Source organism: Brassica napus, chromosome C7 (assembly GCF_020379485.1).
Source record: "Brassica napus cultivar Da-Ae chromosome C7, Da-Ae, whole genome shotgun sequence".
In the NCBI taxonomy this organism is placed as follows: domain Eukaryota; kingdom Viridiplantae; phylum Streptophyta; class Magnoliopsida; order Brassicales; family Brassicaceae; genus Brassica; species Brassica napus.
In genome coordinates, this window is record NC_063450.1 from 11,587,243 (window position 1) to 11,611,328 (window position 24,086).

The following is a 24,086-nucleotide window of genomic DNA, read 5'->3' on the forward strand; positions in this document are numbered from 1 at the left end:
TCCACCCCGTGACTTGATCATATTTGACACAATCATATGTGATAATTGAGTTCTCCTCTGAATCATTAAAAAGACATAAAACTAATAGTTAAAATATATGTGGTAATGATCCTCCAAAATGCACAATTATTATTATAAGGTCTTATAAATGTAAAAGTTGTAATAGATATTGTTATGCCATACTTCATCCAGCAATGAGAAAATCATTAGTACTACATGTTGAACCACAATGGCGAAAAACTGTTTGACACAAGATCAGAATCAAACACACAAACTCTGATACACTCTCTGACGAACTCGACGACGTAAGTAAGAAAGTTGAGTTTGTAGAATAATTGAGATATGGAGAAGAATGCGGAAAAGATAGAAGATGGACACAAAAAACTGTTTACCCAGTGGTTCACCTAGAATGGTTACGTCCACTGGGACCTGGCAAGAGGCAATCCACTATAATCTCAAGTACAAGAATATAGAACCTCTCTTTCTCTCACAACCAAAGCTCACAAACCAAGCTAGGTCTTTTCTCGACGTCAAGAGAAAGAGTACACACGAGCTCCTCTTATATAGTAGGAGTCTATAAGGTTAACCTAGTCGAATTAGAGCATTCGTCCCTTTCCATAAACCTATTAGGAAATATTCCTAAATACTTGCAACTTCCATAACTCAATGAAAGTAATATTTCCAGGATCCTGCTGACTTCCATATCTCCATAAAAGTGACATTTCATTTTCCTAACATGACGTCCTTGTCTTGGTTTAAGTTATTCAGTCTTGTTTGATTTCCATCACCAAATCCTGACGCAGTCCCTGACGGATTCTCTGACGTAGCCACAGATGAATCCCAACAAACTCCACCTTGATGACATCAAACATGATCCACTACTTAGGTTAATCAAAATCGTGCTTTGCCAGGCGATGTCGAATGCTCCTCAGTGTTCGGACATCCCAAGGAAGTCCACCTCTTCCTCAAATTTCTTAACCGGAACAACCTTGGTTAATATATCAGCATGATTCTTAGAAGTACAGATCTTCTTCACACTTACATCACCTTGAGCGATAATATCCCTGATGAAGTGCATCTTTCTGCTGATGTGCTTAGTCCTCTCATGATACACATTGTTCTTGGCTAGACACAATGCACTTTGAGAGTCACACGATATCTCCACCGTGTCTTGCTTGAATCCAAGCTCCTCCGCTAAGCCCCTTAACCACATTCCTTCTTTGACCGCTTCAACCAGCGCCATATACTTTGCTTCAGTCGTTGACAGAGCCACTACACTTTGTAGACTTGATCTCCAGCTGATTGTATTACCACCAGCCATGAAAATATAACCTGAGATCGACATTCTCTTGTCCAGATCTGAAGAAAAATCAGAATCATAGAAACCTTCAACCTTAAATGCCTCATTCTTCCTGAAGCACAGTTTCAAATCTTGTGTTCCCTTCAGGTACCTTAATACCCACTTAACCGCAGTCCAATGAACCATCCCAGGCTTACTCAAAAACCTGCTAACCAACCCCAATCCATATCCCAGATCACACCTCGTGCCTATCATAGCATACATTATGCTTCCGATAGCATTAGCATATGGAATATCCTCCATATTTGTCTCTGCTTCAGCATCATCTAAGGAAGACAATTTGAAATGTGCACCAACAGGCGTTGACACACTCTTTGACTCATCCATGTCGAATACCTTGAGAACCTTCCTGATATAACCAGATTGAGATAGTGTCAGAATCCCCTTCACACGATCTCTCTCAATATCCAATCCCAAAATTCATCTTGCTGGACCCAAGTCCTTCATCTCAAATCTGCTGCTGAGTAGCTGCTTCACCTTCATGATCTCTGCCGCATCCTTTGACGCAACCAACATATCATCCACATATAACAGTAGATAGATGTACGTACCATTGGTTAACTTCTTGATGTAGACACAGTGATCATATTCACTCTTCATAAAACCATGACTAACCACAAACTGATCAAAACCCTTGTTCCATTGTCTTGGTGCCTGCTTTAGTCCATAAAGAGCCTTATGAAGTAGACAAACGTGATCCTCTTTCCCTTTAACAAGAAATTCCTCTGGTTTCTCCATGTAAATCTCTTCTTCAAGTGTAACATGTAGAAACGCAGTCTTTACATCCAGTTGCTCAAGCTCCAAATTCTGATTCACTGTAATTGATAACAGGAACCTTATGGACACATGTTTCACGACGGGTGAAAACAAATCTTGATAGTCAATACCGTCCCTCTGAGAGTATCCCTTAGCAACTAACCGAGCCTTGAATCTAGGCTTCTCAACACCAGTTATACCAGACTTCAACTTAAAGACCCACTTGCAGCCTATCGCCTTACGCTTACAAGGCCATCTCACAAGCTTCCAGGTTTGGTTCTTATCCAGTGAAGTCATCTCTTCACTACATGCTTCATCCTACTGCCTTCTCTCTTTGCTGTTCATCGCTCCATGATAGCCTTGAGGTTCCTCGGCACATACGTCATCAGCTACATATAGCGCAAACGCTGCAATATCCTCCGAGTCAGAGTACCGTGCAGGTGGCACTATTCTTCTCCGAACTCTATCCCTTGCTAGCTTATATCCTTCAAGACTTTCACCTTGTTCATCATCTGCGTCAACAGCTACTTCAGCTGTTTCGTCAACAGCTCCACCTGAAGGTTCAACTTCCGGTCCTGACGCAGATCCTGTTGTTTCTCCCAGCACAGTCTGATTTCTTAGCTTCTCTGTGACATCTGCTTTAACCTCACAGACACTCAAATCCTTGTAGACTTTATCTTCTGCAAATAACACATTCCTGCTTATAACACACTTCTTCCCTTCAAGAAGCCAAACTTTGTATCCTTTCACACCTGATGGATAGCTGACGAAGATTCCCTTTTTAGCTCTGGCCTTGAGCTTTCCTTGATCCGCATGGATGTAAACCACAGATCCAAATCTTCTTAGGTGCAGATAATTGGGCTTCTTGCCCAACCAAAGTTCCTCCGGAATGTTCCCATCTATTGCAGAAGGTGGACTCCTGTTTGTCACATATGCTGACGTAGACACTGCTTCAGCCCAGAATTGTTCCTCTAGACCCGACTCAACCAGAAGGCACCTCACCTTCTCCATCAGAGTCATGTTCATACGTTCAGCTACACCGTTCTGCTGTGGTGTATATGCACAAGTCCTATGTCTGTGAATTCCATGGTGCTTACAGAAGTTGTCAAACTCTGTGTTACATAATTCAAGTCTATTGTCTGTTATGAGACAACACACCTTCTTCTTGACTTGATTCTCCACCAACGTATTCCATTCACAGAATTTACTAAAGGCTTATCCTTTAGCAGCAAGGAAGTATACCCAGACCTTCCTTGTGTAATCATCGATAATAGATAGGAAATATTGCTTCCCTGACAGACTTGGCGTCACATTTGGAGATCCCCATAAATCAGCATGTACATACCTGAGAGCTTCACATGTATCATGTCTTCCGATGTTGAAGCTCAACCTCTTCTTCTTCCCCATCACACAGCTCTCACAAAACTCCAAAACTCCAATCTTCCTCTTATTGATCACCCCTCTCCGGGCAAGAATCTGTAGATTCTTCATACTCATGTGCCCAAGACGTCTATGCCACAAGACTGTCTCATCCATAGATGATTTCTTCCTGACACTGATGTTTACTTCACCTGACACAGTCTCACCATCTAACAGGTCCAATGACCCAGACAAGGTTCCCTGAAGAGCTAGTTTACCATGATTGTAAAACCTAGTGTTCCCATGTCCACCACTATGCACAAAGCCTAACACATCCAAGGTTACAGTAGATATCAAGTTCCTTCTTAATTCCGGAATATACCTGACATTCGTGAGCATCTTGACAGAACCACCATAAGCTTTGATGTTGATTGTACCGATCCCTTGCACTCCAACCGCACAATCATTACCAAGAAGAACCTGTCATGAAGCCAACTCTTCAAACGTGTGAAACCAATCTCTCCTACACGTCATGTGGTAGGAGCATCCAGAATCAATCACCCACTTATCATGATGCCATGTATCTGCTACCGACAGTGCATCATCCGCTGATTCATGATCTATCACAACGGCTGCTTCAGCTTCATCTTCTCCTCCGCCATACTTCTTCTTGTAGGCGTAGCATTCCTTCTTGGTGTGCCCCTGCTTTTCGGAGAACCAGCAAGTTATCCTAGACCCTAAGATCGATCTAGACTTGCCCTTTTCTTTCCTCACAGGATCCCTCTTCTCAGTCCTTCCTCTAGCATAATATCCTTCACCACTATCATGTGAAGCCGTAGAGGACTTCAGATCCTGATCTTTAGACCTTGCTGCACTTGTCACCTCTTCCAACAAAAATGTACCCTTGCCGTACTTTAGCGTTTCCTTGAGAGAGTTGAACCGTGAAGGAAGTGAATCCAGGAGCAGAATCGCTTGTACCTCCTCTGACACAGTTACATTCACGCTTGACAGGTGAGAGACAATCTTCAAGAAGTCATCGATATCCTCATCCATATTCCAAGTATCGACCATCTTGAATGTATAGAATTTGTGCTACAAGTGAATTCTATTCGGTAGAGTCTTCGAAAGATATAACCTCTCCAGTGTAGACCATGTAGAAGCAGCTGACGTACACAACTCGATCTTCCTTTGCACATGATCTCCAACATTGAGAATGATCAAATTCATCGCCTTCTCTGATCTTTCAAGCCTTTCGGCTTCCTCTTTCACCAACCTCTCCCTGAATACATCTTCGTCTTCATCCTTCCTCATCATTGACGCAGAAGGTGACGTAGACTCTTCTAACACATCCTTTAAACCAAGGACAGACAGATGCGCAAGCATCCTCTTCTTCAACAATGAGAAGTCACCCTTCCTATCAAAACGTTCCACCTCAATTCTTGACTTCGCCATTGAGAACGACACCAACCAAGGCTCTGATACCACTTTGTTGAACCACAACGGTGAAAAACTGTTTAACTCAAGATCAGAATCAAACACACAAACTCTGATACACTCTCTGACGAACTCGACGGCGTAAGTAAGAAAGTTGAGTTTGTAGAATAATGGAGATAGGAAGAAGAATGCGGAAAAGATAGAAGATGGACACAAGAAATTGTTTACCCAATGGTTCACCTAGAACGGTTACGTCCACTGGGGCCTGGCAAGAGGCAATCCACTATAATCTCCAGTACAAGAATATAGAACCTCTCTTTCTCTCACAACCAAAGCTCACAAACATGTACATTACATAAATATGTTAATGTCGAAATTTGCATTGAATAAATCTTACATTGAAAGTTTTGTGATTAATTGTTTAATTTTTTTGTTACATCAAATACACAAATATTAATAAAATTATATGATTAGAAAGTCTCAATAATAAATATTTATATTGAAATATACTATATATTTATGTCAATATCGTTGAAATTTAATTATATATCATATAAAATAAATAAAATGATATTTTCTATTTATTTACCAAAACAATTATTGTAAATAAACACGAGGTGTTGTTTTTATTTATGTGTTTGTTCTAACTAAATCATATACATAATACATAAATGAACATAAAATAAATATTAATATGTAACAATTATTTGAATATATAATATTTATCCCGCGCAAGACGCGGATCTAACCTAGTTAGCTTATTATTCGGCATGTTTATATTTTATTAATAAATTGGACATTGTTTTTTTTGGTCAATTAAATTGGACATTGTTTATGCCAAAACTCATACTTTGTTACTTTTACTACAAGCCACAAAAGTTTCCCATAATCAAAATGACCCAAATACTAATCTATTTGCGTAAAAAAAACGTTGATCCAACAACGCTTTATTTAAATTTGGTAACTATTATTAGAATTCAAAAATATAGATAACAGAGAACACTAATTTGATAAGAGAAAATTACTAGAATGTATAAGAAAAGTTGGTTTATTACTAGAGTGTTATACATCTTTTAAAAATTACTAGAGTGTTTGGATACCCCTAGTAAATGATAATAAGGGCTTTTGGTTAGTTTTTTTTTAATTGAAATTATTTTTAAATATTAAATCCACATCATTAATTAAGTATCCACATCAGTAATAGAGAACAATCAACCATCTCTTTAATTACATAACGTTGAAAAAAAAACACAACAACACAGCACAACTTCGTCGAAGAACTAAAGGAACCCTAAGCGGCTCTTCCCTGAAATCGTCATCGATATTGTGTTTACTCCGTCTTCCTCGAACTAACTCTCTGTCTTGTCTTCTCCGATATCGTCTTCCTCGAAATCGTCGTCTCCAATCGTTTTTACGAAATATTTTCCGCTGTAATCGCCCGAAATCATCTTCTCTGCTGCGTTTTTCGAGTTTGTGGCTGAGTTTTAATTAATGTTTTGGCTAAGTTACTTTTCTTTTACGGCTGGTTTATATATGCAGTTTGGTTTATATATGCAGTTGTGGCTGAGTTACTTTCCGCCAATCTCCGAAAACCTAGCTATAAGAAGTGTTCATTCCGAGGAGAAAAAACAAATACATTCCAAAAAACACCCAGATCGACAATTGTGGGATATATTTAATTAAGTTTGTTTGTGATTTCATACCCATATTTGGATAATTTTTTTTTTTTTCAGATCTGAGTGAAAGAGAAAATTGAACAAAAAGAAAATGAAGGAGATGAAAAGAAGTGACAGATTCAGCAGAGACGACACAGAGGAGTTCATTGAAGCTTCGATACATGGACGAATACCGGAATGGTGCAGAAAACCTATATTTTTGGTTTTCTATGTAAGAAACATAACTCACCCAGTATTGTGTGTTTGATTTATGCATGTTTACGCTACCCAGTTGTGTCGTTTATATATCTCAGCCGTGTCGTTTACATAACTCAGCCATACCTCAAACATACCCTAAAATCAAAAAAATTGTTTAGATAACTCAGTCGTATCGTTTATATAAATCAGCAATACCTCAAACATACCCTAAAATCGGAAAACTGAATTCAAGTACTTTAAGAAGTTATATCGAAGATCATCTTATCAATATCAAGTAAATATAAATCAACTGAATGTGTATAGTTTCTTAAACTTCAAGTTGAGACTTTAACTTGATCTTGAGATATATGTTCTCTTACAATCACTTATACAATTATGACTTACAAGACTCTAACTTTAATCTTTTCTTAAATATAAACCTCAAATCATAAACTATAAAATTATAAAGTTATACAAATTTAAAGTTTATCTTTGAACATTAAATCTAATATTTTATTATTATTTAAAGTTTAAGATTTAGGTTTAAAGTTTACGTTTATAGTTTAGAGTTAAACTCAAATTTTAATCATTGAAAAAAATAATCTTTAATTTAAGGTTCCATTTTAAATTTTGATTTAAACCTGTAACTACATTTTTTAAATTTAAGAAATTTTTAAAACAAATTGGAAAGAACTAAAATTACAAATTATAGTGTTTTTTTCATGACAATTGATTGATTTTAGTCTAAGGGTTCAATACTTTCAAATTTTTTTTTGTCATCAAATACAGACTCATACTGACTCTGTGAGCCACTCCGGTAGATTTTGATCCATATGAACGACAAACGACGGTTGTTTCCTGGCACTGCGTGCTAGGCTATCCGCTCTTGAATTTTGCGTCCTTGGTACATAGATAATCTCCGAATGTGTGAAAACCTCTTTCAGAGACTTAATATCTTCCAAATAACTTGCAAATGCGGACCATTCTTCTGGTTCCAAAACCATCTTCACCAACTGAGAACAATCCGTTGCAAATGTAACCTGAAACTGACGTAAATTTTTCATACATTCCATTGTCCAAAGTAGTGCTTCTATCTCCGCATGTAGAGGGGATAGACAAGTAAAATTATTTATAATGTATTAAAATTTAAACTACAAATATTAAATATAAAATTATAAAGTTAAATATTTTCAAAACATTATCTCAAACCATATATATTTGGAACCTTTAACCCTAAACGTTGAACCACATACTTTGATCTAAACCATAAAACATTAAACTTCAAACTTTTTAAAAAAATTAATTAATCATCTACCATAAATTCTAACTACAAATGTTAAAACTCTAATATTTTTCTTATTTAAAAATATAATCTTAAATCTTAAATCGAAACCTAAAACACTATATACCAAACCCTAAACTCACTCAGTTATATACCCTAAACTTTAAACTTTATATCTAAACCATACATCAAAAAATCAACATATAATCATAAAATCCAAGTTTGAAAATTTAAAGCTTTATCAAAAATACACATTAATATAAAATATAATTTAAACCATCAAAATTAAAACATTAACCATTGATTGTTTTAATCTAAGGGCTACAAATCCATCTAGTGTTTATCTTCTAACTTCTTTCTCATTGGTTAGATTTTTTAGTACAAGGATTACAATTCTTGACCATTGATTAGTTTTGATTTAATGGTTTAAAATGCATTTTTTTCTTCACTTTCTCTCTTCTATTTGACGTCTCCTTCTCCTCTTCTCTTTCCTTCGAGAGTTCTTTACAGTTTCAGATCTTCTTCATCTCTCTCACTTTCTGTCTTGTAAACAAGAGAGATTCATACATTATCATTCATTTCTTATGCCTTAGTATATTTGGTTTGTAAATCTTAGAAGTGAAAGAAGAAGAAACGTCGAAGAAGAAAAGAAGATTGTCGGAGAAAAAAAAAGTGTTGAAGAAGACTGGTCTTCGCCGTCGTCACAGATATTGAGCTTGTCGCCATCTATAATTGCCGACGTCGTCCTTGTTTCTGTTTCTCAGATCTATTTTTGCCGGTCTCCATCTTCACCGTAGTCGCCACTACCACCGCTTGTCACCACACTGGTCACCTCTCTCTCTTTCAATCTCTCTCGCTCTTTCTCTGTGTTTTGAATTTGTTCTTGTTACTAGCAGATGAGCTTTGATGGTGGAGGAGATAACAAAACCGTTGTGTGGCTTGAAGATGTCGGAGCTCTCGTGGTAACGAGACTGCGGTGGCGAAGGAAGAAGACAATAATGACCTCCCGGCTCTCGTGATATGGAAGAAACACGCGGTGGTTTAGTTAGGTTTAAATTTTGTCGACACGGCTGCAAGCTTTTTTGTTTCTAGGTTATAGATTAGGGTTGGTTTATAATTAAACTCAGCCGTAAAGTATGCATAACTCAGCTGTAAGTGTGCATAATTCAGCCGTAAAGTATATAGCTCTTTACGGCCGACTTAATGAAAACATAGAACCGAATTCGTACGTGGCGCCTGGTTTTTGATTACGTGGCATTAAAAAGTAATGGCATTTTTGTAAATACGTTTTTTCTAATAACGTAAAAAAAAAACACGCTTGGTATTTAAAAAATGCCAATAATAAAAAAAAGATATGTATTTAGTCAATTGTCCTAAAATATTGTATATTTGAGTAAACTTTCCATTTTATAATCAGAATGTATAATTGTCAGATTAAACTCATTTTGTGCAAGGCGCAGATCATCGCCTAGTAAATATTGTATAAGTCATCGCATATTGATTGTTTTCAATTGCATTTTGGAAAATAAAGATGATTTCATATTCTAACCAAATAAAAGGTTTCAGACTCAAATGAATATTTTTTGCACAAACATTAAGCTCTTATGCGATAACTGATTTTTTTGGCCCAAAACACTTTTAAAAAATAGGGTCAGCCTATAAGTAAAAAATTATATAATTACCAAAAATATATGATTGTATAGAGGCCAAAACTTTTAATTCGATGAAACTTTTAAAATTTATTTTTTCATACACATCTTTTAAATAATTTTTATATAAACTCTCTCTCTGCGCAAGTCGCGGATTTTGGGAGGATGGACTTCCTATAAAACTGTTATGTTTCTTTTTGACTAAAAAACTATTATGTTTCTATTTACTTTTAGGCAAAATAACGCTAACAATCATGTTTTATTTTTATGTTTGTACTTCTGTTATTTTTTCACAAGAACCACACCATATTCTTGGTGCATAGATGCATGACTAAAAATATTATGCTTTTCTCGTGAGATTTGATTTACATAATTGATTAAATGTGTGTTCACCATTATTATTGGATTACTAAGGTGTTATTTCATGCATATAACTCTGTAATCACATTTACTTCCGGTTTTAAAGTTGGACTCTTTCAATTAGACTTCAGTTTCTTAAATAAGTTTTTTTCATGTTTCTTTCGTTTCCAAGTTTTCATCACGTAACTTCCATAAAAACTGTTATAAGGTAAATGATAAAATAAAATAATCATATTGATTTTGCAAAGTATCTTTTTGATCCGTAGTATAAATAACCCAGCTATGATTATAAAACACTAAATATTCAATTAAGGAATTTATTAAATTTTATGGAATTAAGCTTCTATTTAAATTATAATGTTATTCAATGATGTATTCTTATATTATTAAATTATGAGTATTATTGTTTTTGAAAGTTTAGATTATGAGTATTTGTAGTCATTCTTCTAAAATACTTTAAATTATATTATTTTAATTTATTAATTTCTTGTGCTATCAAATGTTAGTGTTATTCAATCTCACTGTTCATGGTATTGTTATGTGAAAGGAAATTAACCGAGTTCAGTGAAAAAAAAAATACTAAAAGCCAAGTTTTACCATCATCATCCTAATAAAAATATTATATTTCCTAACAAAGACTTTAAATATTTTAAAATAAATTGTTTTGAAATTCATGTACATGTCTTCAGATCAATCATTCAATAAGTTTCCTACGTATTTGGAGAAAGTTACTGAAGCTTCGACCTCTTGCGTATCAATTCATTCGGATGGAGGTTAAGGATGGGAAGTCAGCGTTTTTTTGGTTTGATAATTGGTTGCAGCTTGGAAAACTTATTGACATCACTGGCGCTGTCGGTACTCAGTATCTAGGCATACCTTGTAATGCTAGAGTCTGTGAGGTAGTTTCTCACGAGCAGTGGAATGTTAGAGGTCATAGAAGGCGACACTATCACGCACTGCATGAACGCATTCAGAGAGAACCGATACCAGATGCTCAGCAAGGCAGTGACGTGGTATTATGGAAGCATTCTGATGATGACTTCAAGCCCTGGTTCTCTTCTCTTAAAACTTGGGAGCAGATTCGAGAAAAGAAGGCTACGGTACCTTGGAGTCGCGCTGTCTGGTTCACTCAAGGAGTACCGCGGTACACATTTATTGTCTGGTTGGCGGTCAGAAATAGATTATCTACAGGTGATAGAATGAGAGCTTGGGGCATACAGCGGAGCTGTGTTCTGTGTGGGGAGAAAGATGAAACGCGTGATCATGTCTTCTTCGCATGTCGCTACTCCTACACAGCTTGTGACAAGCTGGCAAGCAGACTCAGTGGGAACATAACAGACCCGGACTGGACGAGCTCTCTGCAACTAGTGAACACAAACAACCTGCAAAAATACTTGATCGGATCTTGCTGAAAATGGTTTTTCAAACCTCCATATACCACATATGGCAGGAGAGAAACCAAAGAAGACAATCGCACAGGTTTTCGCTCGGTAGATCAACTGATCCGTACTATCGACAAGGCAATCCGCAACAGAATCACTTCGCTGCGCTACAAAGCTGGTCATGAGCTTGCTGGGCTGATGCAAAGATGGTTCATGGCTACATCAAATACATAGGAAGAATATAAACCTTAGCTCTTTTAGCCTTGTAAACTTTTAGGCTTTCATAACCTTGTAAATGTTTTTTTACCAAGATCAATAAATTTCACATTTTATCAAAAAAATAACTTTCCTACAAAAAAAATGACTTGTTCTTGCAACCTATTAACTATGTGACACATGTACAGATATAAATATTTATAAAATAGATAAATCATAATAATTATTTAATAGTTTAATTTCATTTATTTTTTATATTTTAATTAGTTTCTAATTATATGTATAAAAGTAACTTAAATTTGTATAAAATATTATTTTAGTGTTATATTAGTTAGACATGTTATTTCAAATATAATAATTCACATAACTTCTATTATTCTTCTTCAGAGTAGTGAATTGCATCTATTATTCAAAATGTAACAATAATTGTTTGTATTACTTAGGTTAAAAAATAATTAATTATTTTAGTTACATTTAGTTTTATTTTTCATTTTTAGATTAGTAAATATTTTCATATGAGAAATTCCCTAGGATAGACCTACAAAAGTTTTTGTCACAAATATAGACCTTAAAAATAAAAATGACCAAAATAGACTTAAATGTTTTATCAAAAGAAGTAAATATACACTTATACCCATAGGGTTGATTAATCTAGACATTAGGGTTTAGAGTTAAGGGGGTGGGGTTTAGGGTTTAAAAATAAATTAAAAAAAGTTAAAATTTTCAAAATAAAAAATGATATTTTGGTCATTTTAGTTTTTGAGGTCTATTTTGTGACAAAAACTTAAAAAAGTCTATCTAAGAGAATTACCCTTTTCATATAGTTCGTCATACTTGGATATATGTCATTTTAATAAAAATAATAGACACCAAAATTAAAGAAAGTGTAGATGGGTTCGAAAGTTCATAGGCTTTTAATTTTTATTGTTTGAATTATACATTATATATTAAGTTAGTCGTAACAGAACTATACTTGAAAAAAATGCCCGGGTCACAATTAAAAAGAAATAAAAAAAAGTTTATTTATTATGTAAAACATAAATCTATAGTAAACATAAATGTTTTTATATTTTTAATATTGTTTGACATTAATTTTGACTAAAAATAAAGTTAGAGGCTAAATCAGCACTAATTAAAAGATAAAATGATTAAAGTGACTAAATCAGCATTAATTAAAAGATAAAATGATTAAATTACTCCAAACCCTAAACACATCCTAACTCCATCCTGGAAAAATAAACTCTTAATACTAATCACTAATGGCAAACCTAAGTATAAAATAAAAATGGCTTAAATTTTTTATTAAAACTATTTTGATCACCTTCTTTTTTTGTGTGTTAATTAGAATGATAAGGTGTTTAATTCATTAATAGTAGTTATATAACTATAGTCATCAAAGCTAATGAGGCTTATATATTTCTAAAGTCATATTACATAAATTTTAAAATATTTTATATTTTTGAGAAATTTTTAACTGTTATTTACAAAAGAATAATTTAAAACCAAAATATTAATTATGAAAATAAATAATAATTTTGACAAATCTATCTAAAATAGAATATATATATATACATATATATATATATATTCAAAATTTTGTAGTTTAATGTTTAGTGCAACATGTTTAGTTTTTCATAACTTTGGGTCTAATCTTTTTTAATATAAAGTGTTATTCCGTAAACCATAACTGGTAAAAGTTGAATCCAAAATGTTTGAAGAGACTATGGGCCGATGGTCCAGAGTTCAAGTTTTAAGGGTACATGAGAAATACAGTAGAAACTATATAAATAATATTTGATAGATTAATAAAGATGAGAACTAATATATTTTTGAGTTTTGAATTGGACCGATGCAAAATATGATACAATCCAATAGGATAATAAATAACAAATTTTAAAATTTATGTAAATATATGGGATGAATGTAAATCAATATTTAATTTATATAAAGTTTATAAATGTGAAAAACATTGTATTGTTTATTTTTAATCACAATGAAGTTCATCTTAATTTTTTATACATTTTAAAATATTTTGATGTTATTTTTTTAATTTTACTCCTGAAATAGATTTATATTTAATGTACATAGTTATAAACCAAATAACCGAATAAAAACAACCAAAATTTAATAAAACTGTATCAATATATATATACTTTAAAATCAATACTTCTTCTTATTTTTTCCTAAAATATACTTCAAATATAAAACTTATAACCATTTCTGAGAATTAATAACTTTATAAATAAATAAATTATCATAGTTGCAACATTATTAATCTATAAAATTTGTATTGTACGTTCTCAGAGTACATATAAATAAATATAAAGACCAAAAAATGAACATATAGTTATTTCTCTGCAGTTAATTAGAAATCACACTTTATAAACAACTTAACTTTTGCGTGCTATATAATATTTAATAAAACTAAATAAGAAACTGGTTGAATCTCAGAGGAGTCTTTATATAGGGATAATCTATTTGGGTATTTTTAGTTGTCACAAGAAAAGATGAAGAGATTCAACAATGGCGTTTTCCACTTCGTGGTTTTTATCTCTATTCTTCTTTTTCTGGGTCCAGGGCTTTGCATGCATCCTTTCTCCTACGATCATTCTCTAAAATCAGAGGTACATAACTAAAACTCTGTAAAACCTTTTTTTTTTTTTTGAACACATATAAAACTATATATTTCCAAGAAAATACAATGTTTTAATCTCTATAAAATCATAAGAAGTGCCTCATGGAGCTTCCACAAACTATAAATACTGGAGAACGATTCCAAGAATTGAAGATCAAAGGAAATGGAGAAAACGGAAAAGTTTCAGAAAGGGGACATATACAGCATATCTGGTAACAAAAAAACTGGTTTCTTGTTTCGTGTGTAGTAAGTTATCATTTGATATTCTTGAATTGATGTGATCCAGCTTGGGTAAAGTTGAGGAATGAGAAGAAAAGAGCAGTAAGAATAACTTTGAGGGGAAAGAATGTCAGATACGTTGATGGAGGTCAAGTTATGGCGAAGAACGGATGCTGGTCTTTGCTTAAAGGCGGTTTTATCGTCAATGTCTCGGCCCCTGTCGACATTTTCTTCAAGGTAAAATTGTATATAATTGTGTCTTTATTTGTAGAAATCTCATAACTAAAGGAGGGGTTTACAAAAACCAGAGTGATGGCTCAGCGGCCGCAGAGATAAGTGTACAAAACGTGAGGTTGCAACGGTTCAACAAAACACAGTGGAGACTCCAGCAAGACCAAGTCATTGAAAAGGTAATAAAATAAAAAATGAAAACACAAACACAAAAACTAGATTTCGAAATAAACCCAAGGTCTTAACTATTTTTGTGAAACGCAGATTCGAAAGAGCAAGGTGAGATTTCAACTGAGCTTTCAGAACAAAAGCCCAGTAGAAGGATCATTCATTTCCATAAAACAGATCAGACCATCGTTCCTCCTTGGCTGTGCTATGAACTACCGAATCTTGGAAAGTGATAGCTATAGAGAATGGTTTGTGTCACGGTTTAGACTAACTTCCTTCACAAATGAAATGAAATGGTATACAACTGAGGAAGTGCGAGGCCAAGAGAACTACACATTGGCTGATGCAATGATGCAGCTTGCGGAGGAAAACAAGATTCTTGTCAAGGGACATACGGTTTTGTGGGACGACAAGAAATGGCAGCCAATTTGGGTTAAGTCGATAACTGATCCTGACGATCTTAAAAATGTGACTCTCAACAGAATGAACTCAGTTATGAAGAGATATAAAGGGAGGTTAATTGGATGGGATGTGATTAATGAGAATTTGCATTACAGCTATTACGAGGACATGCTTGGGAAAAACGCTTCAGCTATGATCTACTCTTTGGCCTCTAAGATTGATCCTGATATACCATTGTTCATAAACGAGTACAACACCGTAGAGTATGCAAAAGGAGTTGGGAGCCCGATCAACGTGAAGAATAAGATGCAAGAGATTGTTTCGTACCCAGGAAACATGAATATCAAAGGAGGGATTGGAGCACAAGCTCACTTTGTTCCAGCACAGCCTAACTTGCCTTACATGAGATCTGCTTTAGATACGTTAGGCTCTCTGGGTTTTCCAGTTTGGCTTACGGAGGTTGATATGCCCAAGTGCCCGGATCAGGTAATACATGCAATTCACACTTGGGCTAGTTTGGCTGCAATTCACACTTGGGCTAGTTTGGCTTTTGAGCTTAACTTACATAACATAACATGCAAGCCATGGTCCTCTTTTTGTGATAGGTTAAATACATGGAGGAGGTTCTGAGAGAAGCTTACTCGCATCCTGCAGTCCAAGGCATAATCTTATATGCGGGGCCTGAGATGTCAGGTTTCAACAAGTTAACTCTTGCCGACAATGATTTCAACAACACAAAAGCAGGAGATCTCATTGACAAGCTGCTCCAAGAGTGGCAACAAGAACCTGCAGAGATTCCTGTTGAATACCACGAACATAATGATGAAGAACAAAGTCGAATCATTGGCTTTTCTCCAGAAGTTTCCTTGCTGCATGGACATTACACAGTTACTGTAACTAATCCATCGATGAAGAACTTCTCCACTACCTTCAGCTTGGAGGTAACTACGGAGTCGGGTCAACTCCAAGTGGTTCAACTTGAACTTGATGTTTGAATACCGAACCATATCACTGCGAATCATCCCATCAAAGGGACTATACAATGTATTATTCTCTTCTTATTAGAATGCTGAAAAACAACAACCCAATCAAAATTATATTCTCATGGAATCCACAGTATTAAACCAACCTGACGACTAATAAAGATTCGAAATTTATGATAAGTTTCTCCATAAATCATATGCACATATCCAACTCACAATGCCTGTATGGAAACTAAAGAAAGAGTTTCAGTTGTGTTGTTCTTTCAGTATCTCGGCTGCTAGAATAACAAGCTCCACCATCTCAAACCCTGCAGCAGAAACAGAATCCGTCTTATCACAGCTTGATTCACCATCAGCAACTGATTCCATGTCTGATTCAGCCGACCAGCTAATGGGTATGGAGATGCCAAGGGCGGTCTTTAAATGGGTTGCCTCCACAAGGATGTTGGAAATCGCTACTTCGCAAGTTCTCGCAGCTGTTTCAGTATCATTCGTCTCCTTTACCTATACAATAGGAACAACTATAAATTTGACACAACAAGAAGGAACCGAAAACTCTTGCTGAAATTACCTTCAAGAGCGCTAGACGAAGCCTGCGGATTGAAGTAGTCAAGTGCCCCATGCTTTCGAGGCTTTCTTTTAAAGCTGCGTATTCTACATTCATTCTGCCAAAACAATAGCGTTTTTGATCACAGATTCTTCACAGTATGATCAGACAAAAGACGCCACATTGCCAATGTAAAAGTAGGATGACAAACCTGGCATAATCAATGTTACCAGCATGATCTGCTTCAGTGTTCGAGTGACTTCCGCCTTCTCTTGAACTTGGGTCAATCCAACGATTTATGTAAGACTTCTTCCACATATTCTTTAGTCTTCCCTCTTTCTCATTGCTCATAACCATACCGCCACTTTTCTCCGTTGCTTCTCCATCTCTTGTACCACTCATTTTGCTGAAAAGGATATGGGTTTTTAGAGCAACGTTTCATTTATACTCTATATAACATATTTCTATTTACAACACAAATAATTTTTCTGGCTTTATTATCATCACCGAGAATTGTCACTACTATGGCAGGTACGAGTAAACAGCATTACAATAGCAAATCACTGACTTTGAAACAGAAGATAGAGGCAAACTAATTTCGAAAGTCTGCCTAGAGCATTTGCAGAACGTGCAATTCCCTAACCTTCTGTATCATTAACACTTCTGGTCGTCTACATTATTGGCACACACTACTATATAATTCAAGTAGCCGAAACAGTCAATGATAAAGATAGTTGTCTAAGACGAACATGTAATCACCAGCAAAGAAAACTAGGACAACTCTGATAGATAAAAAAATTATAAGTACAGGATGGTATCGTACTCTTTTAGCGACTGATATTCCTGTCGTAGTCGTGCTAACTCCATAAGGGTTCTCACCTTTTCGTTTGTAACCTACATTAATATTCAACATGTTTCAGAACTGAGTCAAACACGCCAATTTTTTTTTCATTTCAACACCTTGAAACTACTTAAATGAAGGAAGAAGAGACCTGCAAGACATTCCTTTGAAGCTCATCTACTTTCCGTTGGAGAGCTGCATTGATATTTTCTTCATGTAAATATCTTTCTTCCTGCTGTGATAAAAGTAAAAGAGCTCCAACCTAACAATATCCGAAAAGATGATAAAAACACACAGTATGACAGCATAAAGGAACAAAAGAGACCAAATGATTGTTTCTTCCATTATGCATTGAATACTAATCAACATTCATCATGAGATACAATGTCATTATGAATCTTCTCACAAGTGTATCATGGAAAGTAATTATTTATTTTATAACTAAGTAATGAGAATAACCTTCTCTTGTAGTGCTTGTGCAAAGGCTTCAGATGCACCAGCTCTACTTTCAGCGGCGATTTTGGTGAAAATAGGTTCCTCAAGCTGCATTCAGAAGAGAAACACTATTACAACAAAAATCATGATAATTGTAAGAGAATAATCATCAAGTCTCAAATACAGCTCGAACCACTTTACGTTATATAAGATAAAGCATGCTATTGGATGCTGATTGTCAGCAAAAAAAGGGCCGATGGAAATCACTGTAGACTAATACATGATGTCGCTACGAGTCCTCTCCACTAATACATCATGGGTCGATAGTAAAATAGTATATTGCTTTTATCACTAAGAAATGAATATAACCTTCTCTTGTAATGCTTGTGCAAGGGCTTCAGATGCATCAGCCCTACTTTCAGCCGTGATTTTAGCAAAACTAGGTTCCTCGAGCTGCATTAGGAAGAGAAACGCTATTACAACAAAAATCTTGACGATTCATAAGCTGATGTAAATATCTTCCGGCAATTAGACCTTATTTACTTGGCAAGAATCAACAGCTGTGGTTATATGCACATCCCGGCATTCAGATTCGTCTGGCTTCAAATCATGTTGCAGTGGCACTACATTCTGTATTTCTGATGAACGAAGTTTAAGTTTTTCCTCTAGATCTTCGAAAATCGATTTAATGTATAGTCCTTCCTCATTAAGTAAATTAATGATGTAGTCCCTCAATTGAGAATGATGATGGCGCACATCTGCAATTCCATCGACAATCAGCCCATCTGCAACAATCTGTAAGGAAGTTAATACTGACTGACACCGCAAATAATTTTACACAATAATTATAATGCATTAAGTACCCACATTCTTCTTTTCCAAGGCATGAACCCTCTTCTTCAAATGATTCTCAATTTCTAAGCCCTGGTGGTGTAACAAATGTCACACGTTAGTGAATGCTGTATCTAGTTTCATAGTTATTTGAAGAAGAACAGATGAGGAACGAAAGGGTACATACAACTCGTTGTTTACTTTTAAGATTATCCACAGTCTTCTTAACCTTCCCCAACTCTCCTTCAAGCGCAGCCTGTCTGATTAGAGTTGTTCAAATAGCAGAGAGAAACAACAAACAACCGCAGTAATCTAACAAATAATGCTTTGTGACATAACTATGCTATAACTAAGCACACACATATTTCTTGTAACACTTCCCATCTTTTTTTATTTGCCGAAGTGTACACTTACATTTCCTTTGAATGATCTACTTATCCTAGATTCAGAATAAGTACAGTAGAATCTATTATAAAGATTGCCTTTGCATTCAAATACATTATCAAGGTTCTCAATAATCCAAAAACAAAAGTCACTACTGAATCCTGATTTAAAGTCACTCCTGATTTACAAAGTCACAAGAACCGATATTGGAAAATTTATTTAGATGTTTGGTTAAAACACTAACTTTATTCTCAAACCATACAAACCAGACTCCTACAACTTTGGTAAACACTAAGTTTTGACGTTTACTATCTGTACTTTTTGGAAATCATACAAATATAACTACCTTATCCAATCTTTTTCCATAAAACTCATTTTACTGATATCCAGAGGTACTAATTAAGAAAAACTATGGGAGCCAACTTTAGCAGCCAACGGTAGAATGCCAACACTCAAACGGCGAAATAAGTAGCTTAGCTTAGAGATAGTATGCAGAAAAGGGTAAGAGATGTTTTCAGAAACTTACTACATATTCTGATGTTGAGGGATCATTAAAAGTCCATGATTCTTTAGGATCATCCAATAAACTTGCACATTTGTCATGCAAATTCACTTCAAGGGACTCACAGAGCGAAGCTTTACGAATATCATAGAACTTCTCAATCACCTGAACAGTGAGAGAGAGAAAGACCAGGATCATAAAGTTAAAAAGCGTGATAGATTAATAGGGAGGTAAACTATAAAGATCGGAAGCTGTGGACTCTAAGAAGAAAACGTTAAAGACTGTTAGGCATAAATTATATTTATACAGGAACGGGTAATTACCTCTGCATAGACTTTAGTCTGTTCTTCAAGTTTTGCCACGTCAGCTTGCAAAGTGTCATTTAGTCTCTTCTGTACGAGACAATCGGAGCTGAGTTCTTCTAACCTGTCTTACGATTACCATGGACCAAACAAGGGCGAGATAAATAAGTAAGACAAGGCTAGGGGAAAGCATAATGTAATTTGTATGTCTGTTCACATTCAGACGCACCGCTTAGAACAAGGCTTTTAAAGAGATTCAGAACAACACTTCTTTAAAGGATAATATAACCCTCTTTTCAATGGAAAGGGAAAGGGAACAGGATCACAATTACCGCATTTCAATTTCATTAAGTTTCTCTGACATCCTTTCAGCTTTCTCTTTAGCTTTCTCAGCCTAGTTAAATTCAGGGCAACATCAACAAGTATACTAAAAGGAAAAAAAAATTGAAATAAAATTTGCCTTTCCATTAGACAGAGATGGAATTCTCTCATACCTCCATAACTGATTTATCCCTTTCAGAAAAAGCAGCTGCCACCGAGCCCTGGAAAAACCTAACCTGCTTCTCTGCTTCCATATTCTGAAAGAGAGAGAATATTTAGATGTTAGGAGGATGTGTTTCTACCAAATAAAGCTGATTTAAAATTTTTTTTTAAAAACTATTCTGAAAGGAGGGAGAGACCTTTGCTACTTCTCCAGCATGTAAATCTGCTAACTGAGCCTGAAGAGACAGTTTGTGAGGAACATTCTCAAAATCCAAAACAATTTAGTTAAGAAACTTAAAAGAATACGCACTTTGACCCGGTAAGCTTCTGCAAGTTCCTCTTGAAGATTGTGTTTCTCCCTTGAGCAATTAGCCAACTTCATTTTTAAGGCCTCTATCTCCTGCTCCAAGCTAGCTGTCCTAATAGAGTATAATACAAAAAAGGGTATCTTTCAATGAGCTGACTAACAAACTTAGAAATCTAAGTAGAACAAGAGATACCTCTGGAAATGCATCCGAGTAGCCACACCAAGAATGCTAGGTCCAGCTTGTTGCATGCACAACTGTTCAATATCTTTCTGTAGTTCACTACGCTCTGGTAATAAAACAATTAGTGTTAAACAGTTGTTATAAGCCTCGAAGCATTTCCAAGGTCTAAATGACTGCAAACAAGAGATTTAGAGCAGAATTTGAGGAAACGTACCATGTTCGAGTTGTATAACCCGAGCCCTTAGGCTCTCGTTCTCATCTAGATTATGATCCATGTTTGAAACGCAGCAGATTTCAACAGCACTTTGAAAGTTGAACTTGCTTGGTTTGGAAGAGACAAGAACCAAATCCCCAGAAATCAAAGTCAAATCAGAATCCGGAACCCTACTGATATTCGAAGCCAAGGAAGAACATTCGGGGAATCTTGAACAGTAACTAATAACAAACGGATTTAAGAAGATGAGATTCAGAAAATTAAGAATTGAATCGAGAGAAGAAACGAGGATCTGAGCGTGAAATGGATTGTACATACCTTCTTCTTCTTCTTCTTCTTCTTCTTCTTCTTCGAATTGACCAGAAAATGTCTTCGTCAGATTATGTTCTCTGGGGATATTCTGTAATTTCTCTGTCTTCGCCTACTTTTTGGTTTGGAGAGTTGTAAACGAGGAAGATAATTGAACCGAATGACTATTTATTTTGAAAACTTTTTACTCTCGAAGCATCAGTAAGAAACTCTATAACTCCAGATTGTTGTAAAACAATGGAGAATTTGTCTGTGTATTATTAATGACTAATACAGGTTCCTTATATAAAGATTATAAAGTATAGGGAAAAGGAAATTATCCAAAACCTAATACAACATGAAATAGGAAAAGATCTAAAACAGATAAATGGAAAACGTCATAAAATCTAAAGTCGGCCAAGACATAGCCGACTCTCTCTCCTCTTGGACGCCGACTCTCTCTCCTCTTTGGACAAGGCCACGGCTGGGCCTAGACATGGTTATTGGTTATGGGCCATCCACATAATGATTTATAACACTCCCCCTTGGATGCTATAACCATATGAGTTTGTATCATGCACGACGTTGCCTCATTAAAACCTCTCTAGGAAAACCAAAAACCCAAAGTGGGGAAAAAATGGAAACCGTAGACAGGAAAAAGAGTACAACACATGACACTCCCCCTGATGAAGTCATCACTGAAGATCCTTCAACTGGCGCATTCCTATCTGATGAACCAGCTTCCTGAACATTGAGGTTGGCAGAGACTTAGTGAACAGATCGGCCGAATTGTCACTGAACCGAACCTGAACCACTTCGACTTCTTTAGCCTTCTGCAGGTCGTGGGTGAAGAAGAACTTAGGCAAGATGTGTTTTGTTCTATCTCCCTTAACGTATCCATCTTTGAGCTGAGCTATACAAGCTGCATTGTCCTCATAGATGATCGTTGGTTCTTCCTTTTCTTTTCCCACGGCCAAGCCACTCTCTTTAAGAATATGGCCGGTCATGTTCCTCAACCACACAAGCTCTCGGCTTGCTTCATACATGGCTATGATCTCGGCATTATTAGATGATGTTGCCACTAAGGTTTGTTTTGTGGACCGCCAGCTTACTGCAGCCCCACTATGTATAAACACATAACATGTCTGAGATCTAGCATTGTGTGGGTCAGATAAGTACCCAGCATCTGCATATCCGGCCATGTTATCACTTGGCCGATCGGTATAGAACAATCCGAGATCAGTTGTTCCTTGCAGATATCTGAACAGATGTTTTATTCCGTTCCAGTGCCTAAGTGTCGGACATGAACTGAATCTAGACAGTAAACTCACGGCAAAACTAATGTCTGGTCTAGTATGGCTAGCCAAATACATTAAGGCTCCAATGGTACTTAGGTAAGGTATTTCCGGCCCGAGCATATCCTCGTCCGGCTTCCTTGGTCCGAATGGATCCTTCTCAAGGTCTAAGGACCTTACGACCATAGGACTCGACAAGGAATGAGCCTTGTCCATATTGAACTACTTGAGTATCTTTTCAGTATATGTCTTTTGATGCACAAGGATTCCATTATCCACATACTCAAATTGCAGTCCCAAACAGAACTTAGTTTTTCCTAAGTCTTTCATTTCGAATTCTTTCTTTAGACATTCGACCGTTTGGGTAATCTCTCCAGGGGTTCCAATCACATTCAGGTCGTCCACATAGACAGACATAATCACAAAGCCCTTGCTGTCAAATCTCTTTATAAAGATACATGGACTTATTGGATCATTCTTATAACCTTCTTTCATTAGGTACTCTGATAATCGGTTGTACCACATTCGACCTGATTGTTTCAAACCGTACAAGGCTTTATTCAGCTTAATACAATGCTGTTCTCGAGAACATTTCTTATCTTTGAGCTCAATACCCTCTGGAACTCTCATATGAATTACATTATCCAGTGGACCGTACAGATACGCAGTTACTACATCCATTAGGCGCAGATCAAGCTTCTCTTTCACGGCCAGACTGATCAAGTATCGTAATGTAGTTGCGTCCACCACAGGGGAATAAGTTTCCTCATAATCTATTCCTGGTCTCTGTGAGAATCCTTGTGCTACAAGCCGTGCTTTGTATCTCACTACTTATCCTTTCTCATTTCTCTTTCTCACAAAGACCCATTTGTATCCCACTGGTTTGACATCTCTAGGTGTCACGGTTATAGAGCCAAAAACGCCTCTTTTCTTTAATGATTCTAACTCCACGTTTATAGCTTCTTTCAATTTGATCCAATCTGATCTTTGCATACATTCATATATGGACGTGGGTTCTAGATCCTCATCTTTTTCCATGATCTCAAGTGCTACTTTATAAGCAAAAATATCATCGACGTCGATATCATTTCTGTTCCATTTCGTTCTAGACATTATATAGTTTATAGAGATCTCTTGATTGTCTGGCCCTTGTGTCCCATGAAGTTTGGCGTCCCGAACACCATCAT

At 35.8% G+C, this 24,086-nt stretch overlaps 4 protein-coding genes and 1 long non-coding RNA gene across 7 annotated transcripts; 3 read left to right on the forward strand and 2 right to left on the reverse strand.

The window, feature by feature from the left end:
* Positions 1-928: 928 nt before the first annotated feature.
* LOC125590411 (secreted RxLR effector protein 161-like) lies at positions 929-1,687 on the reverse strand. Its single transcript, XM_048763974.1, has one exon. The coding sequence runs from the start codon at positions 1,685-1,687 to the stop codon at positions 929-931; it is 759 nt and encodes a 252-aa protein (XP_048619931.1).
* Positions 1,688-7,278: 5,591 nt separating this feature from the next.
* Positions 7,279-9,270, forward strand: LOC125590325. Its single transcript, XR_007326635.1, has 2 exons — positions 7,279-8,871; positions 8,941-9,270. It is a non-coding gene; the product is annotated as an uncharacterized LOC125590325 (long non-coding RNA).
* A 726-nt stretch (positions 9,271-9,996) lies between these two features.
* Positions 9,997-16,325, forward strand: LOC106373373 (endo-1,4-beta-xylanase 4). The gene is given in 7 exon segments (XM_048762590.1): positions 9,997-14,275; positions 14,383-14,468; positions 14,470-14,498; positions 14,573-14,742; positions 14,814-14,915; positions 15,001-15,792; positions 15,912-16,325. Coding segments are annotated over 7 exon segments (1,686 nt in total). The 5' UTR covers positions 9,997-14,158; the 3' UTR covers positions 16,302-16,325.
* On the forward strand, positions 10,821-11,465 carry LOC106373375. Its single transcript, XM_013813555.2, has one exon. It carries the CDS (start codon positions 10,821-10,823, stop codon positions 11,463-11,465), a length of 645 nt encoding a protein of 214 aa, XP_013669009.2.
* Positions 16,326-16,349: 24 nt separating the features above from the next.
* On the reverse strand, positions 16,350-21,769 carry LOC106376361 (myosin heavy chain, clone 203). Of its 3 annotated transcripts, XM_048762589.1 has the most exons (20): positions 21,635-21,769; positions 21,317-21,537; positions 21,115-21,208; positions 20,925-21,033; positions 20,812-20,850; positions 20,626-20,709; positions 20,464-20,525; positions 20,153-20,255; positions 19,854-19,994; positions 19,131-19,199; positions 18,980-19,036; positions 18,647-18,907; positions 18,482-18,565; positions 18,137-18,220; positions 17,829-17,939; positions 17,660-17,730; positions 17,405-17,479; positions 17,048-17,242; positions 16,861-16,954; positions 16,350-16,793 (listed from the first exon to the last, which is right to left on the reverse strand). In XM_048762589.1, exons 2-20 carry the CDS (start codon positions 21,375-21,377, stop codon positions 16,536-16,538), a joined length of 2,052 nt encoding a protein of 683 aa, XP_048618546.1. In that variant the 5' UTR covers positions 21,378-21,537; positions 21,635-21,769; the 3' UTR covers positions 16,350-16,535. The 3 variants fall into 3 exon arrangements, with proteins under 3 accessions (XP_048618546.1, XP_013671884.1, XP_013671882.1); XM_013816430.3 differs by lacking the exon at positions 17,405-17,479 and having other exon boundaries at positions 16,350-16,787; positions 21,635-21,766; XM_013816428.3 differs by lacking the exon at positions 17,405-17,479 and having other exon boundaries at positions 21,635-21,763.
* Between the last annotated feature and the right edge of the window lie 2,317 nt (positions 21,770-24,086).

Bases quoted from the DNA above. Each gene is read 5' to 3' on its own strand.
- LOC106373375 (XM_013813555.2), top strand. From the start codon at position 10,821: ATGGAGGTTAAGGATGGGAAGTCAGCGTTTTTTTGGTTTGATAATTGG.
- LOC125590411 (XM_048763974.1), bottom strand. From the start codon at position 1,687: ATGGATGAGTCAAAGAGTGTGTCAACGCCTGTTGGTGCACATTTCAAA.
- LOC106376361 (XM_048762589.1), bottom strand. From the start codon at position 21,377: ATGGATCATAATCTAGATGAGAACGAGAGCCTAAGGGCTCGGGTTATA. The intron at 19,995-20,152 runs GTAATTACCCGT...CTCACTGTTCAG, and splicing joins AGACTAAAGTCTATGCAGAG to GTGATTGAGAAGTTCTATGA. The intron at 17,243-17,404 runs GTCAGTGATTTG...TATCCTTTTCAG, and splicing joins CCTCTATCTTCTGTTTCAAA to CAAAATGAGTGGTACAAGAG.